At 35.2% G+C, this 14,113-nt stretch overlaps 1 protein-coding gene across 1 annotated transcript in view; it reads left to right on the top strand.

The window, feature by feature from the left end:
- LOC111507303 (uncharacterized) overlaps positions 1-14,113 on the top strand; it is a 53,100-nt gene that overhangs the window by 20,798 nt on the left and 18,189 nt on the right. The window contains exons 7-15 of the mRNA XM_074177238.1: positions 63-204; positions 268-431; positions 513-642; positions 4,892-5,027; positions 5,084-5,266; positions 5,315-5,360; positions 8,083-8,226; positions 9,392-9,526; positions 9,953-10,106. Coding sequence (XP_074033339.1) covers positions 63-204; positions 268-431; positions 513-642; positions 4,892-5,027; positions 5,084-5,266; positions 5,315-5,360; positions 8,083-8,226; positions 9,392-9,526; positions 9,953-10,106 — 1,234 coding nt within the window. The remainder of the gene's footprint in view (positions 1-62; positions 205-267; positions 432-512; positions 643-4,891; positions 5,028-5,083; positions 5,267-5,314; positions 5,361-8,082; positions 8,227-9,391; positions 9,527-9,952; positions 10,107-14,113) is intronic.

Raw genomic sequence — 14,113 nt, 5'->3', positions numbered from 1 at the left:
CTTCAATTCAGTAGTTGACCTAAATCTTTCTGAAAATTATTTCACGTCATTGTCATTTTCAGAAGTTCTCTCCAGTCATTGAAGTACCTCACGAAGGAGCTTTTATAACAGAGCCTATGCATGAGTTGGTAAAAGAAGGAAGATTCAACAACGTTCCGCTACTCATTGGTTACTGTTCAGAAGAACAAATCTCACATTTAGGAGGTCCGAATTATGAATTACAAATTATGAAATTACTATTAACGACTGTTTCCAAATTTGTTTCAGATTTGCAAAAATGGCAGAGATTTGTGGAAACATCGTATGACGTTACTAAGAATCTGCCAGATATGAACTTAAAGAAAGGAGTCGATCCTCAGCTCGTTGGAGAAAAAATCAAGGACATCTACACTAATGAGACATTCAGTAAACATTTGGGAAAATCTATTCAGGTGATTTGATACATTCTCAAAGAGAATGATAATATTCCATACATCTCTTGATGAATGAGAAAACTAATGACGTTTCTCTAGTTTTCTAGTGACACCACGTATATCAGAGCAGTCATAAGATTTGCAGAACTAGCATCCAAATACACGGACGTCTATTTTTACCAATTTTCGTTTCAAGGAAAGATTGTTGATAACGGATTATCAAATGAAGGTAAAAATATAGAAATTAAGAAATCTTCGACAATTTGGTTATCAGATATTGGCTCCAGAACCATTTTTGCTTGAAGGCGTTGCATAGCGATTTTCTAAACTCCTCATAGTGAAAATCTTACAGTGAATTGTATTAATGTTAGAATCTTCATCAAGTATCGAACATTTCTATACATTTTGAAATTCAGTAGTTCAAATAAGTTACATGCTGTCTTGGATTGAGAAGAATTATAGGAACAAGTGAACATTCCGTTATAAAAATGTCGTTTTCTCCGGAATTACGATTTCTTCAGAATTTTGAGATTGTACAAAATATTTACATGTAACGACTTATTGATGATTCACTTCCTAAGCGAGTAAAAAGTAGTATACTTTGTTTTCTGATAATTGAAAGTGAAAATTATGAATTTATAACGCAAACAGAGTACTCAAACCAAAATTTTTGATTTGCTTGCCACAGTTAATATAGGCGGGTGTATAATACTTCACCGCATCCATCCTATTTTGTATCGCAAACGGGTCGCAAATGAATTATCCTTCTGTGTCGTTATATTACCTGCAGTGGCCTGTGTTCGAGTAAACAATCAAAAATACTTGTTGAAACTGCAACAAACATAATAATAAATGGGTATGCTCATTTGAGAACATATTAAGTATGAGCCAAAATGCCAAAATTGTGGAGTGTTTTCATCAGATGAATCGGATTATTGTGATTCAGTGTTTATATGAGAGAAGTTGTTTTGAGAGAGCTTTTCCTTCTGGTTTGTGTCTTCTTTGCATGATTTACACATCCTTATTTCTTTTGAAAACACTTTCCCAACGCGCGTTTCGCTAACCAAATTAGCGTCCTCAGGAGATCATCATGACATAATTTGAATACTATGTTAGTGTTTTGATATGCTATTGGTCTAACTTCTAACTGTTAGTAGAACCTAACTATCACCGGTTTTTCAATTTGTTATGTATTTTCTTCTCAGTCACTATTACCTACATTTTTTCGATGATATCTATCTATTTTTTTTTGATTGATGCATCTAGTTTTCCTTTATTCGCAATATTTTAATACTTGAATTTGTTCACAAAAAGGATTCGGAGCTTTAATAACTTCTAATTATCATATGCGAGCGCTTTCGATAGCAGACTGTGCAATCATCTTCATGGCTCTACTCAAACTGAACGTTTTGTCTTCTTGTTTGTTTTTTATACGGTTAAAACGCCTTATTGCAGGTATTTGTCCTCTCCTTTCATCTGAATGTTTCTTTAAATTTGCCTGTATTTAGGTAGGTAATATCCTTTTTGTTGGTATTTCTCTAGGTCAGTGTTCCTAGGAAGGTGTATTGTTTTATGCAGTATATTGAATATTGCGTCTTGTTGTGCTTCGATTTGTATTTGTTCCTCGAAGAGTGAATTATGACTTTTGAATCTATGGATGTCTGTTTCCCAGATACGGTTTTCTTCATTGACTTGTTTTATGAGTTTGATATTTTCTGGTTGGAGAAAGTTATCTTTGTTTCGTATAGCGTGAACTGCGAAGTTTGATTTATATGTTATTGGGTTTATGTATTTTTTTTTGTACTTTTCGAACCTCTGGATCAGTTTTTTTTTGTTGGTCCGATATAAAATTTGTTACAGTCCGACGATTGTATGCTGTACATTCCGTTTACGTTTTGTTTTCTAATTTTCTATCTGTTTATTTTTTGTGTTATTTTCGTGTTTTTTATATTTAGAATTCTTACGTATAATACCAAACAAAGGGCTATTCGAAATATTTGTTTTTCAGGGAACTCATTCCACACTTTTCAATTTTCAAGCTTTCGAAGGCATCCAGGAACCTGTTGTCATGAACTGGTCTCAAAAATTTCAAATATTTCTCACTAATTCTGTGGCATGTTGGGCGACATTAGATTTCTCCGGTCTATGCGAAACATGTTCCTTGTAGCGAACTAATATAGTCCGTTTGGTTTGACCAATATATTTCCTTTCACACTTCAATCTAACAGAAGACTATTATAATCTTCATGCAGTCATTGTTCACTGTGGTTCTGGCATTGAATGTGGTTATCATTACAAATTGGTCAAAGACGAAACGAACTGGTTTGAGTTTGACGATAGTCCGGTCACTAAGTGTTCTGGCGATGTCTTGAATTCATTGGAGCCTCTGGAGACACCCTAGAGTTTGTTTTATGAAAGAGAGGACATTGGTAGATCAGGATCTAAGAGATGATGTGGTGCTACAGGGTTTTCCTGCAGCTGAGAAAGCAAATGTACCACTGGAATCAATGAAGTCGCCCCGGATTGCCAATTGATTTTTGTTGTTGTTTCATAATTGTATTACCCGCAGCTCATTTCGTGACTGCTCAACACTTGTTGAAGTGTAAGTGCAGAAGTTGCTAGTACATTTTCTTGTAGGAATCTATTTTGAAAATTTATAATTTTAACCCCATCCTGTATGTACATATTTGAATTGTCACTTTATGTTTTTAAAAACGATAGATGTCCTTCAGATGGAAATATTCATAACGTGAACACTAGACAACAACGTGATCTACATGTTCCGTTTCATCAATACAAAACAACATTAAATTGTTCCTCAGTGGTAGGTCTTACTATTTTCAATACGCTCCCTAGGAGTTTAAAATATATAAAAAACCTCAAATTCAGTTACTTGCGGAAGAGTTATTTGATTAGGAATTGTTTTCATAATTTGCAAGAATTTTCCGATTCGTAATAAGTAAATTCTGTGTTGTATTTTATTTTATTTCAATTTTGTTGTTGTTTTAATAATAATGGTGTTGCTCACACTGTGAATATTGTGTCATGGCTTCGTGTGTACTTTGACGATTCCAATACAGGTTATCTAATGAAAAATAAAAATTATTATTATTATTATTATTTTCACTGTAGTTGGCAATGATCAGGCCCTATCTCCCGAAGCCCCGATATATTCGGGAGGGTGCGCCAGCATAATCAACCAACGATCACTCCCCACATCGTGGAATAAGTGCTCATTGGGTCCGAGAATCATGTGCCTTGAGCAAGTGCAGTGAGCCAAGAAAGACAGCCTTGTGCATCTGTCCGGCTAAAATTCATGCCTTAGTGCAGCAAGCCGGTATTATTTTAAGATTTGATAGTAGAGAGGACATCATTCTACCAATGACTCCAATAATCAGAACTACCTTCTTGACAGAGTGGTCTGGATAGAGTCTGCGGAGTTCGAAGAGAAAATCTCGATATTTTAATCGTTTTTTCTCCTTTTTTCGGACGATATTCGTCTAGCCAGGAGCTGTAAACTCCACGACAAATATCTGTGGTGGTCGAGAAGGACTGCATCAGGCTTACTAGCTTGTATGAGCCTGAGTGGGGGGGGAACGAATAGTTCCAATTAATTCGGCACTCTTCGTTCCCCACAACGGATCCAATTTCCCCCGGAGCGTAGGGCAACACCGGTGTCTCGTCAATACCGTAAGAGTGCCGTAGATGGTAATATAGTACTCTTAGGGCCGTGTTCTGTCGAACGATATAGGCAGAGACAGCATATGCTGGACATGCTGATAGCAAGTGCATTAGAGTCTCGGGTGCCTCGCGGCAGGCCCTGCGCCTTGTTTCAGGAACCTCTATACCTATCACGCGACTGCGGTAGACTAAGATGTTGAAGACACCATCCTGGCAAGCCATGATGAGCCCCTCAGTTTCCGACTTCAGCCTACTCGACCTGAGCAAACCGAACGTCAGGCATTTTGATAAGCCAAGGTCTCCAGTGTTATTGAAGAAGACCCCATGCATTGGCTTATCCTTGTGTTTCCGCAGAAGTGAGGTTATATCTGCGGCTCAGCTTTTTGCTGAACGGGTTCCAACTCGTTGACAGAGGGCTTTATAATTATTCATATTCTGATTTGGTCAGATTAGGTATGTGATACATTAAAGTGCTTTCATAGAAAGTATTGAAAATTCTAATCGAAAATCGGAAGTAAAAAAAAATCTGTTAATTTTCGTTGCGAGTGTTCCATATTTTTATATATCACCTTGTACTACAACTATGAAAATCTCTTTGACATTTGTAAGACGATGAAACATACACTGATTTATTACTTTGCTGCTCAAGGTAATAGACTATTTTAGAATTGTAAAATTGCATTTGAGATGATTGTGAATTGGTGTTGATTTCTCAATTTTGATTTTGGAATATAGAGTAATTTCACCCTCTTGTTAAAATTTTGAACATCTTTCATTAATTCGTTTCTACTTATTAGGTGTTTCTGGAGTAGGCCACGCTGAAGACATGAAATACCTGTGGACATACTTTAAAAATTTGGAAGATTTTCCTGAAGCTGATGTGAAAACTATGGATTTTTACATATGCCTCTTCACTAATTTTGCTAAATATCTGTGAGGAAACTGTTGAATATATTTTTTCGAGATTTGACATCCTCTTATGGTTCCAGAAACCCAACGCCGAAGAAGGACGAACTATTCAGTTTCACACTGCCAAAAATGACACAGAAAGAAATGTACTATGTTGACATTGAGAAAAATCCGGAAGTCAAGAAAAACCCCAGGGAATTTTCGTATCAGAAGTGGGTTGAACTTTACGAAAAGTACGGTCAACCACCATTCACAACATTTTAGTAACAACTCATGTAGTTTGTATTGAGGCTATTTTACGGGTTCTCTAGTCAAGGTTTGCAAGTCTTTATGCCTGACGTTTCATCGACTACTGCGGTAAACATTTTCATTGTTTCATTGTTTCTGTTGTATCCAACGCATTAATTACAATTTCCGTACTGGGTGCTTTATTCATATAGTTCTAAATTGTATTCTTGTATAATTGTATCTGCCCTGTTCGTGAACCTCTCAGGATAGGTAGCCAACTTGTATTAATATTCATTGTCTCTACTTTTCTATTGAAATTATCCCTATCCTTTTGACTCTCTATTGCTTCAGACCTGCATGACAAGACCATGATCAGAAAACCCCGAAAATAGCCTACATACAGCTATCACCAGCCGTGAAAGTGTATATTATTTGATCAGCTTATGTTGATTTATATTAGATGATAATTTTTTATGTATGTATTTTCATTCATCTCCCTAAAAAATCAGAATATTTGTCCAACTGAAGATATTGCGACTATCGAAATAAAATGAATTTTCAATGTTTGGAAATAGTTAGTCAGATCTTGGTGCGTCAACACGTATGTTTTGGAGATATCATCCGTTTTAAGTTTGAAATATTGAAGCAATTGCTATAAGAAAATGACAATTACTGAATTTTCTAAAAAAATACTATGCTATTCATTGATAATATTGAAAATTGAAAGAATTCACAGTGATTATGGTACAACAAGAATCGATCTCCCTTCTCTCTTCCGTGTATTACGTCCTATGGGTGAAATCTGTTTCAATTTTCTAACTAATGTTTCGAGTACGAACTGAATGGAAAACTATTTTTGTGTAATTCAAAGCTCATGTGAAAGTAGTTGTTTGGGAATTATTTGGTGAATTATTCGGATGAATCAATTGAAACCGTCAGAAAGTTAAAAAAATATTATAGAAAATTAAACTCAATTCCGCAACAATCAGAAAAGAAAGAATACAGTGGCCATCATCGAAACTATTTTTAAGTTTAGTAACATATCCAAAATGTATACAGGGTTTTTATAGGCAAGTTTTGAAATGACTCACTGGAGTAAACTTACGCTAGGTAATTATAGCATGTTTTGTGATGTCTCAATCAGCATGGCGTGTGTACAGTTGTATGTCTTATGTAATTGAATTCAAATGGCAAATGCAAGTTTATTGATGAATATAGAAAGAGGATGAGATAGAAAAGAGAGGAAACGATAAAAACAAAGAATGAAATATATAATTCGAAATTTAAAATCAGGATTCAAATGAGACTGGATAATTCGAAACATAACGGTGTGGTATTATTGTTAATTTCCAGTAGTATATGTGTAGAGCTTATATACACAATGTATATAATTATAAGTAGATATTTATTCCAGTATAAAATTGGATATTTTTCTGGTTGATTAGGTACATACTTTTTTGCCTCTTTTTTGAATAGTTCGAACCCCATTTTTCACAAATTAGCATACTTTCATTTTCATTTCTCATTTCATCGTTTCTTATCTTCTATTTCATTGTTTTAGTTCAGTTTCAACTTTTCTTCCATATATTTCAAATTTCCCAACATTGTTTTAGATACTGAAAGACTGAACATTCATGATACACAAAAATTTTTGTTTTACATCAGTAATCGTCACAAAAAAGATCCTTCTATTCGATGAACAAAGATATGATATACGAGTACATCAAATCTTTATATTAAAATGTTATCTATTGATACCGATATGTTTTGAATTGTTTTACGATATATAAGATTGTGTCGAACATGGCTTTTCATTTGATATTTTTTAGATAATCATGATATTTGGTTTTTTAATTGCATTGGCTTTACTCATTTTTGGTTCAACTGTAAAGGTAAGAAAAAGTGATCACCTTAAATTGAAGTTAACATTTGCATTTCTCTATGATTATTGAAAAAAAGGTCCATTATGTGACTGTCTCCTGTTGAGTAATATTAAAAAACCATCACATTTGGACAAATTCATAACTCGCGAATTTCGAGGTCAATGGCAGATTAGCAAATTCATTACTTCACAGTTGTGAATCAATCATTACTTGTGATGCACTGTTTAAAACCTTTGGTGTAGTAATGAATATTACTAGTATATATTTCAACACCTCGACACGTGTTTCGACTACCAAGTGATCATCTTCAATCATTAGGTTATTTCAGGAGTTTTGTATGTTTCAATGAGTCTACTTTTACCTGTTATACCACAGTGAATACCTATAAAAGGTGGGTGCTCGAGATTAGGTGAAGTAGACTGATTGGTGAAGGTTCTACCAGTGGGTAGAGATAGTATTCGATTGGTTAGAAGTCTGGGAAGTATGGTGGGTGATGAAAAACTTACAGAAACACATGACCATAAAATAGACCAAACCTTTGAAACAACATTTCCAAGTTAGTCTTGAGAATTTACCTGATTCCCAACATTTTCTCAAACCTTGAACCCAATCAATGAACCGAGAATTCGCCAAAAAAAAATAAATTGTTCTCAACTTAGAAAGTAAAACGAGTTTACTATACCAGAAATGTGTCATGTGGCCAGAAATCAGATAAAACATGATATGATAAACATGATAAACTAATTTCTGATGAGGATCTCGTTGGAGGATTGTGGGTTGAATGGATACTGAATGCATTCCATTCTTTCAATCACACACTCCAGTTACTTGTTATAAGTCATAGAAAAAGTACCGTATTTTACTAAAAAGAAATGGCCATGACTCGCTCGAATGGTTTTTGACAAACCCAATTTCCCGAGTGATGACCTCATTCCATGTTTGTTGAATAACATACAATTTTTCAACAGTTGAGCCTAGGGGAACCAATTATCACACTACCGAATGGAAAAATTCGTGGATACGTTTCTAAAACACTGGGAAAACAACAGCCATTCTTTGCTTACAAGGGAATACCGTATGCAGTTCCTCCCATTGGAAATTTGAGATTCAAGGTAGGTGAACAATAATTTCAAAGTAGTTCACAATTAACCTGAAATGAGTCTTTCACAAATATTCTCCTCAAACTACCCAAAAAAATTGCTGAAATTGCTTCAAAAAGTGCATTCAGTATTTTATTCTCATTTGGAAAAAACTGTTTTGAATAGGTAAGGATGAAAAGTTATATTGCATTATAATGAAGGAAAGGTCTGAATTCTGAGTTTGAAGTTGAAATTTCCAAATTACATTGTAGACATTGAGTTAGGATTTTTTCCTCTCCTGACAACGATGGCCAGGTTCTAATTGTCGCGATACACTCTGTAAGAATACTGTATGCTTTTTCCCTCTTGGTTCGACAATAATTGACTATACTGTATTGTTGAACTCAACTTTATTTCACTACTATACTGCCAACTGGACTTCAGAGTGATACTCAAATGTCTAAAGCCTTTTCAACTCACTTCGTACCGCTTTTTCAACTAGGCTTTCCCTCATTTGCCTATTGGTAGCGCTTATATATCCCAATGGAAGTCTTTGGAAGCCGATTAGAATATTTTCGAGGCTAAACAATACCTAGAACAATCGAAAAGCATAAGTAGAATGGAGCGCAATCTTGGTCACAGTGACAGACGATTGACGAAGATCAGCGGCGGCCGACGTTAATTTTTTTCAGCGGATAATAAACAACAATACTTTCATGATCGGGATTACACTCTCATTCCTCCAACACAAAAACAAATGAACCATTACATTAATCAACTCTATGGGTTACAGCATAAGCCAACTTCGGAAAACTCAGATTAGTAGTTTATTTTTGGTTTAAATAAGGGTGATGACACCTCTGCTTATGAACACTCTATTTATGGGATTGACAAGGAACTCAATCCTTGAATATAAAACATAAAAGATGCTTCTCAAGGTTGTGAGTTGCAAAGCTAAGTTTTAACATAGACTATCGACGAGATTTGTCTTCTGTCTGTCATTGTAACTTTAACTGCAAGACAAAAACTTGAAAATCAGAGCCCAAACACAACTTATTTATAACTTGACACCAAACATTGCTGTTTCGATCCGCCGTAGGTCTCGTCAGTAATGATGATGGGAAATTGCACAGTACGAAACCAATATTCTGAGACATTTCCAGACATATATTTCATTGACAATTTTTTTCTTCTTCAGGATCCTCAGCCAGCAAAAAACTGGAACGGGATTTTCAATGCAACTTCAAATACCAAAATATGCTATCAGATTAGCACCAAAACTCATAGGCCACAAACTGAGGATTGTCTATACATCAATGTATACACAACAGTGGTAGGTATTTATTTTTGAGAACCATTCGATTTGTGTTAAGTTTCATATGTGTCTCAATTAACGTGATGTTTTTTCGTGGCATATGATGGAAAATTGAAAAAGAAACAAAGATGAACTGATAATAACTGAGAATTTTTGAAAAACATACCTTTTTTATTCACTACTGATGATTACTGAAATTACATTCAATTACAATTGAAAATAACATAAATGAAATTGAGCTCGAGAAATGTTCCACTTTATTCAGAATTATTGTATTTATGAAAGTCTAATTAATCAAAGGAGTTGAAGAAATAATGTCGAAAAATCAATTTTTTCTCCCAGTACTATGAACTTTCGAAGTGTTTTTCTTCTGGTTTATTTCTTGCATCAATGATTATTGATTGTGGTCAAAATCATTTCATTTTTTTTTGTAACTTTTGAAAGGAACCTGGTGCCAACTCCCGTTTACCTGTGATGGTAAGCATTTATGGAGGAAGTTTCACTCACGGCTTCGCGTCCACTGATACAGTTGGTCCTGACTATATTATGGAGAAAGGAATTGTGGTAGTGACCTTCAACTATCGTGTCGGTCCATTCGGTGAGATTTTTTTTTGTTTGAAACCATTTTTCAGAGTATGACAGTTTTTTTTGATGGAGAGCTTCCTGGTGTTGAAAATAACAGTTTGATGTTGGGATAAAACTCCGTAATATTCATAACTAGATCAAAGGTTTCAAACAGTGGGTCACAGGAGATATAGCCTTGTGACCCAGAGATATAGTTTTTATACAGCAATAAATTACTGCAAATCAAATATTCCAGTTACTTACATTTTCCATAAAAATGCAAATTTTCATAATCTTCTTCATTCAATTATCGCCCAGTTTCTTGAAACTAATGAAACTTATTACTAATTACCAAAAATTATTTAGGTTAGGTCAGAATAGGTAATTTTTTGTCTAGATGTTCTCTCTCCACATTTCGATATTGGTGATGTCAGTGATGGAAAAACATAGAAGATGACGTCATAAATAATTTTTCAGGTTATATCTTCAATATTAAATAAGTCCGACTTCTGTTCAGGATTACTTCCTTGATCCTTCCATTAAAATTCGTGAAAATTTCATGAAGTAAAAGATTTTTCTGAAGTTATTTTGCACTAATGTGTGGATTTTTCCAAATGTGTTTTTCTCATGTTTCTGTACAATACAACAACATGTGGCCATGAAGATATGTCTTTATCAGCTTGAAACTGTTCATTTGGTCTCCGTCACAAGTTCCGTTCCCAAACACTAGAACTGCACAATTTTCTCGACGCGTATTTCACCAGTCTAATTGATATCTTCAGGAGATGAAGTATAGGTCATTTGGCGTTTTCAAAAGATGGAGCAGAATTTCCAGTTGGTGAAACGCGTGTCAAGAAGAGAGTTACAGTTCTGGAACTCGGAAATAGTGCTTGTTTTGGATTCGTCAATATTGGTGGAGAGCCGTTCTGAATCGGTTTTTGTTGTTAGTAGGTTAACCAGAAACACCGATTTTTACACTGTTTTTGATAGATCGCGCGCGAATCGCGTCTTGTGTCATTGTCAAACTTCTTCAGTTTGGTCTATAATTTAACCGTGAATCGACTTACGAATGAACAACGCTTGCAAATCATTTAATTTTATTATCAAAATTCATGCTCGGTGAAGAAAGTGCATTGTGCACAGTTTCGTCGGCCTACTGAGGGAGCTATTCGGAACTAAATCGAAACTGAATTTTGAACCCAGTTTACAATATTGGACGTTAAACCACCAACACGCATACGTAGAGTGAGGACCGAAGAAAATATTGCGACTGTATCCGGCAGTGTTCGTGATGACCGTGAAATGTCGATTCGTCGCCGTTCGCAGCAATTGGGCGTCTGTTACTCCACTACGTGGAAAATTTTGCGAAAGGGTTTGGGTGTGAAACCTTATAAGATACAGCAGGTGCAAGAATTGAAGCCACACAACCTCCCACAACGTCTAACATTTGGTGAATGGGAGTTAGCAGAGTTGAAGGAAGATCCACACTTCTATCGAAAAATTGTGTTCAGCGACGAGGCTCATTTCCAACAAGCGAAATTGCCGCATCTGGGGTGAAGACCAGCCACAAGCATTGCAAGAGCTACCGATGCATCTCGAAAAAGTCACTGTTTGGTGTGGATTATGGGTCGGAGGCAACATCGGGCCGTACTTCTTCAAAGGCGACAATGGCCGGAACTTACTGTGAATGGTGAGTGATATCGTGCGATCATTGACGACTTTTTGTTGCCCAAAATGGAAGAATTGGATATACTTGACGTGTGGTTTCAACAAGACGGTGCCACATGCCACACGGCACGCGAAACAAATTAAGAACCACCTTCGGTGAACAGTTTATCTTACGTTTGGGGCTTGTCAATTGGCCGCCTACATCGTATGATTTAACGCCTTTGGATTATTTCTTGTGGAGTCATGTTAAGGCTCATGTCTACAGGATAAACCAATATTGAAGCATTTAGACGTGAAATACCGGTCGATATGTTAGAGAGAGTGTGCCAAAATTGTACCTTGCGCATGGGCCATCTAAAGCGGAGCCGCGAAAATTTGCATGAAATCATCTTCAAACATTCAATTATATTGATCATTCTATCATTTCCAATAAAGATTTCATGAATTTCATCAAATTTTTTGTGTTGTTTCGAAAATCAAATCCTATACCTCTTAAAAAATCACCCGTTTTATTACCCACTATTTCTGTCGTGTCGACATTCACCAAATACATCTGATTTTGATACAACGCTGTTCTTCGTTTACTCGTTACTTCGGTTTCTGTAGAATTCTTTTGGTTTATATTTTTTTACCCTTGTTTCGAATATCCGCTCAAAATATGTGATGGAATTGGCAGATACTCGATAAAAATCCATAACGTATTCAAATAACTCTTCATAATGGATACACGCCTAGGAAAGCCATTGTATAGTGAAACTGTGTTGCGGTCTTGTAACCTGTAGGGTGGAAATCTCACTTGAATGTTTGTTTGAAAGTGGTTGACAATGTTTCATGGTGAATTTTATTAGTTCGGACTTTCATTGTCAAATATGATTTGAAAAACGTTCGTGGGTTAAGAACTAAACTTCCAGAATTCAATCTTAACACATCTGTCAATAATCCAGATATTTTGTGTATAACAGAATCATGGCTAAATAATGGAATTCATGATCATGAGGTTGTGGACACTAATAATTACATCGTGTTTCGTCGAGACCGTGACACAAGGAAATTGGATGGCGGTGGAGTGTTCATCGCAGTGAAAAATAAGTTTAAAACGTCCATTGTCACTGGATACTTAAGTGAGGCAGAAGATATGTGGGTGTGCTTACATTTTGAATCATTTAGAATTTTTGTGTGTTGTATTTATCTGCCTGGAGATGATCAGCTTTCTTTCGCAAATTTTTGATCAAAACTCGATTCCCTTGTCCTAAATGAAGGAGATATATTTCTTCTTTGTGGTGATTTTAATTTAAGCACAACAAATTGGGCTAATGCGAACAACTTCTTGATAGCGTCAAATGTAGATAGAAAATATTCGGATTTAATTGATACCTTTTCATTTAAAAATCTTATGCAATTCAACTCAGTTCGAAATTTGAACGGTAAACTTTTGGATTTGATTCTTTGCAATAAATTTAATATTTCCAATTCACAACAATGCTCATGTCCACTCGTAAAAGAGGACACTCATCATCCTTGCATAGAATTTTTATTTGAAGTTTCATATTCTAGGCAATTGAAACCGGTATCGTCGTTATTTTTAAATTTAAAAAAAGCGAACTATATTCGAATCAACGACTCTCTTGCTGATATTTCTTGGGAAGATATCTTAAATACCGGTTCAGTTGATTCCTCCGTTCAGAAATTCAACTGTATTGTACATAAATTAATTGATCAAAACGTTCCAAAAATTTTTAAAAGCAGGCAGTTTCCTTCATACTATTCTGCCTCAACTATTAAAGTAATAAAAGAAAAGAATAAGTTTCACAAAAAATGGAAAATGTATAAAAACTCAAATGATTTAAATTCATTCACGCTTCTCCGTGCTAGATCAAAAGCATTAATAATGAGAGATTTCGACAATTACATTTTAAATGTTGAGGCTGACGTAGTAAATAATCCCAAACGTTTTTGGAACTTTTCATCAATTAAAAAGCACTCGGTCAGCAAGATTCCCCACAAAATGCAGTTAAATAATCATGAAGCAAAAAATGGTCATGAGATAGCAAATTTATTTTCAAAATTCTTCAAAAGCGTCTTTGTTGATAAACAAAATGCATTTCGTCAGGACCAATTTACTGAAACAGACAATAATTCTAATTTATCACAAATTATTTTAAGCAAAAAGGAAGTAGAACAAGGCTTAGTAGAATTAGATGTTAATAAAGGCTCAGGACCTGATCAAATACCTGCAATCTTCTGTAAAAACTGTGCTCATACTTTATGTACTCCTCTAACAATTCTTTTTAATATGTCACTTTGTTGTGGATATTTTCCTGTCAGTTGGAAAGTTGCGAGAGTAATACCCATTTTTAAAAACGGAAGGAAAGA

The sequence above is a fragment of the Leptinotarsa decemlineata genome, unplaced genomic scaffold (genome assembly GCF_025532065.1).
Source record: "Leptinotarsa decemlineata unplaced genomic scaffold, Ldec_3_MD MMD2_tig00002974_RagTag_RagTag, whole genome shotgun sequence".
Taxonomy (NCBI): Eukaryota; Metazoa; Arthropoda; class Insecta; order Coleoptera; family Chrysomelidae; genus Leptinotarsa; species Leptinotarsa decemlineata.
This window is presented reverse-complemented; position numbering and strand designations above follow the sequence as displayed.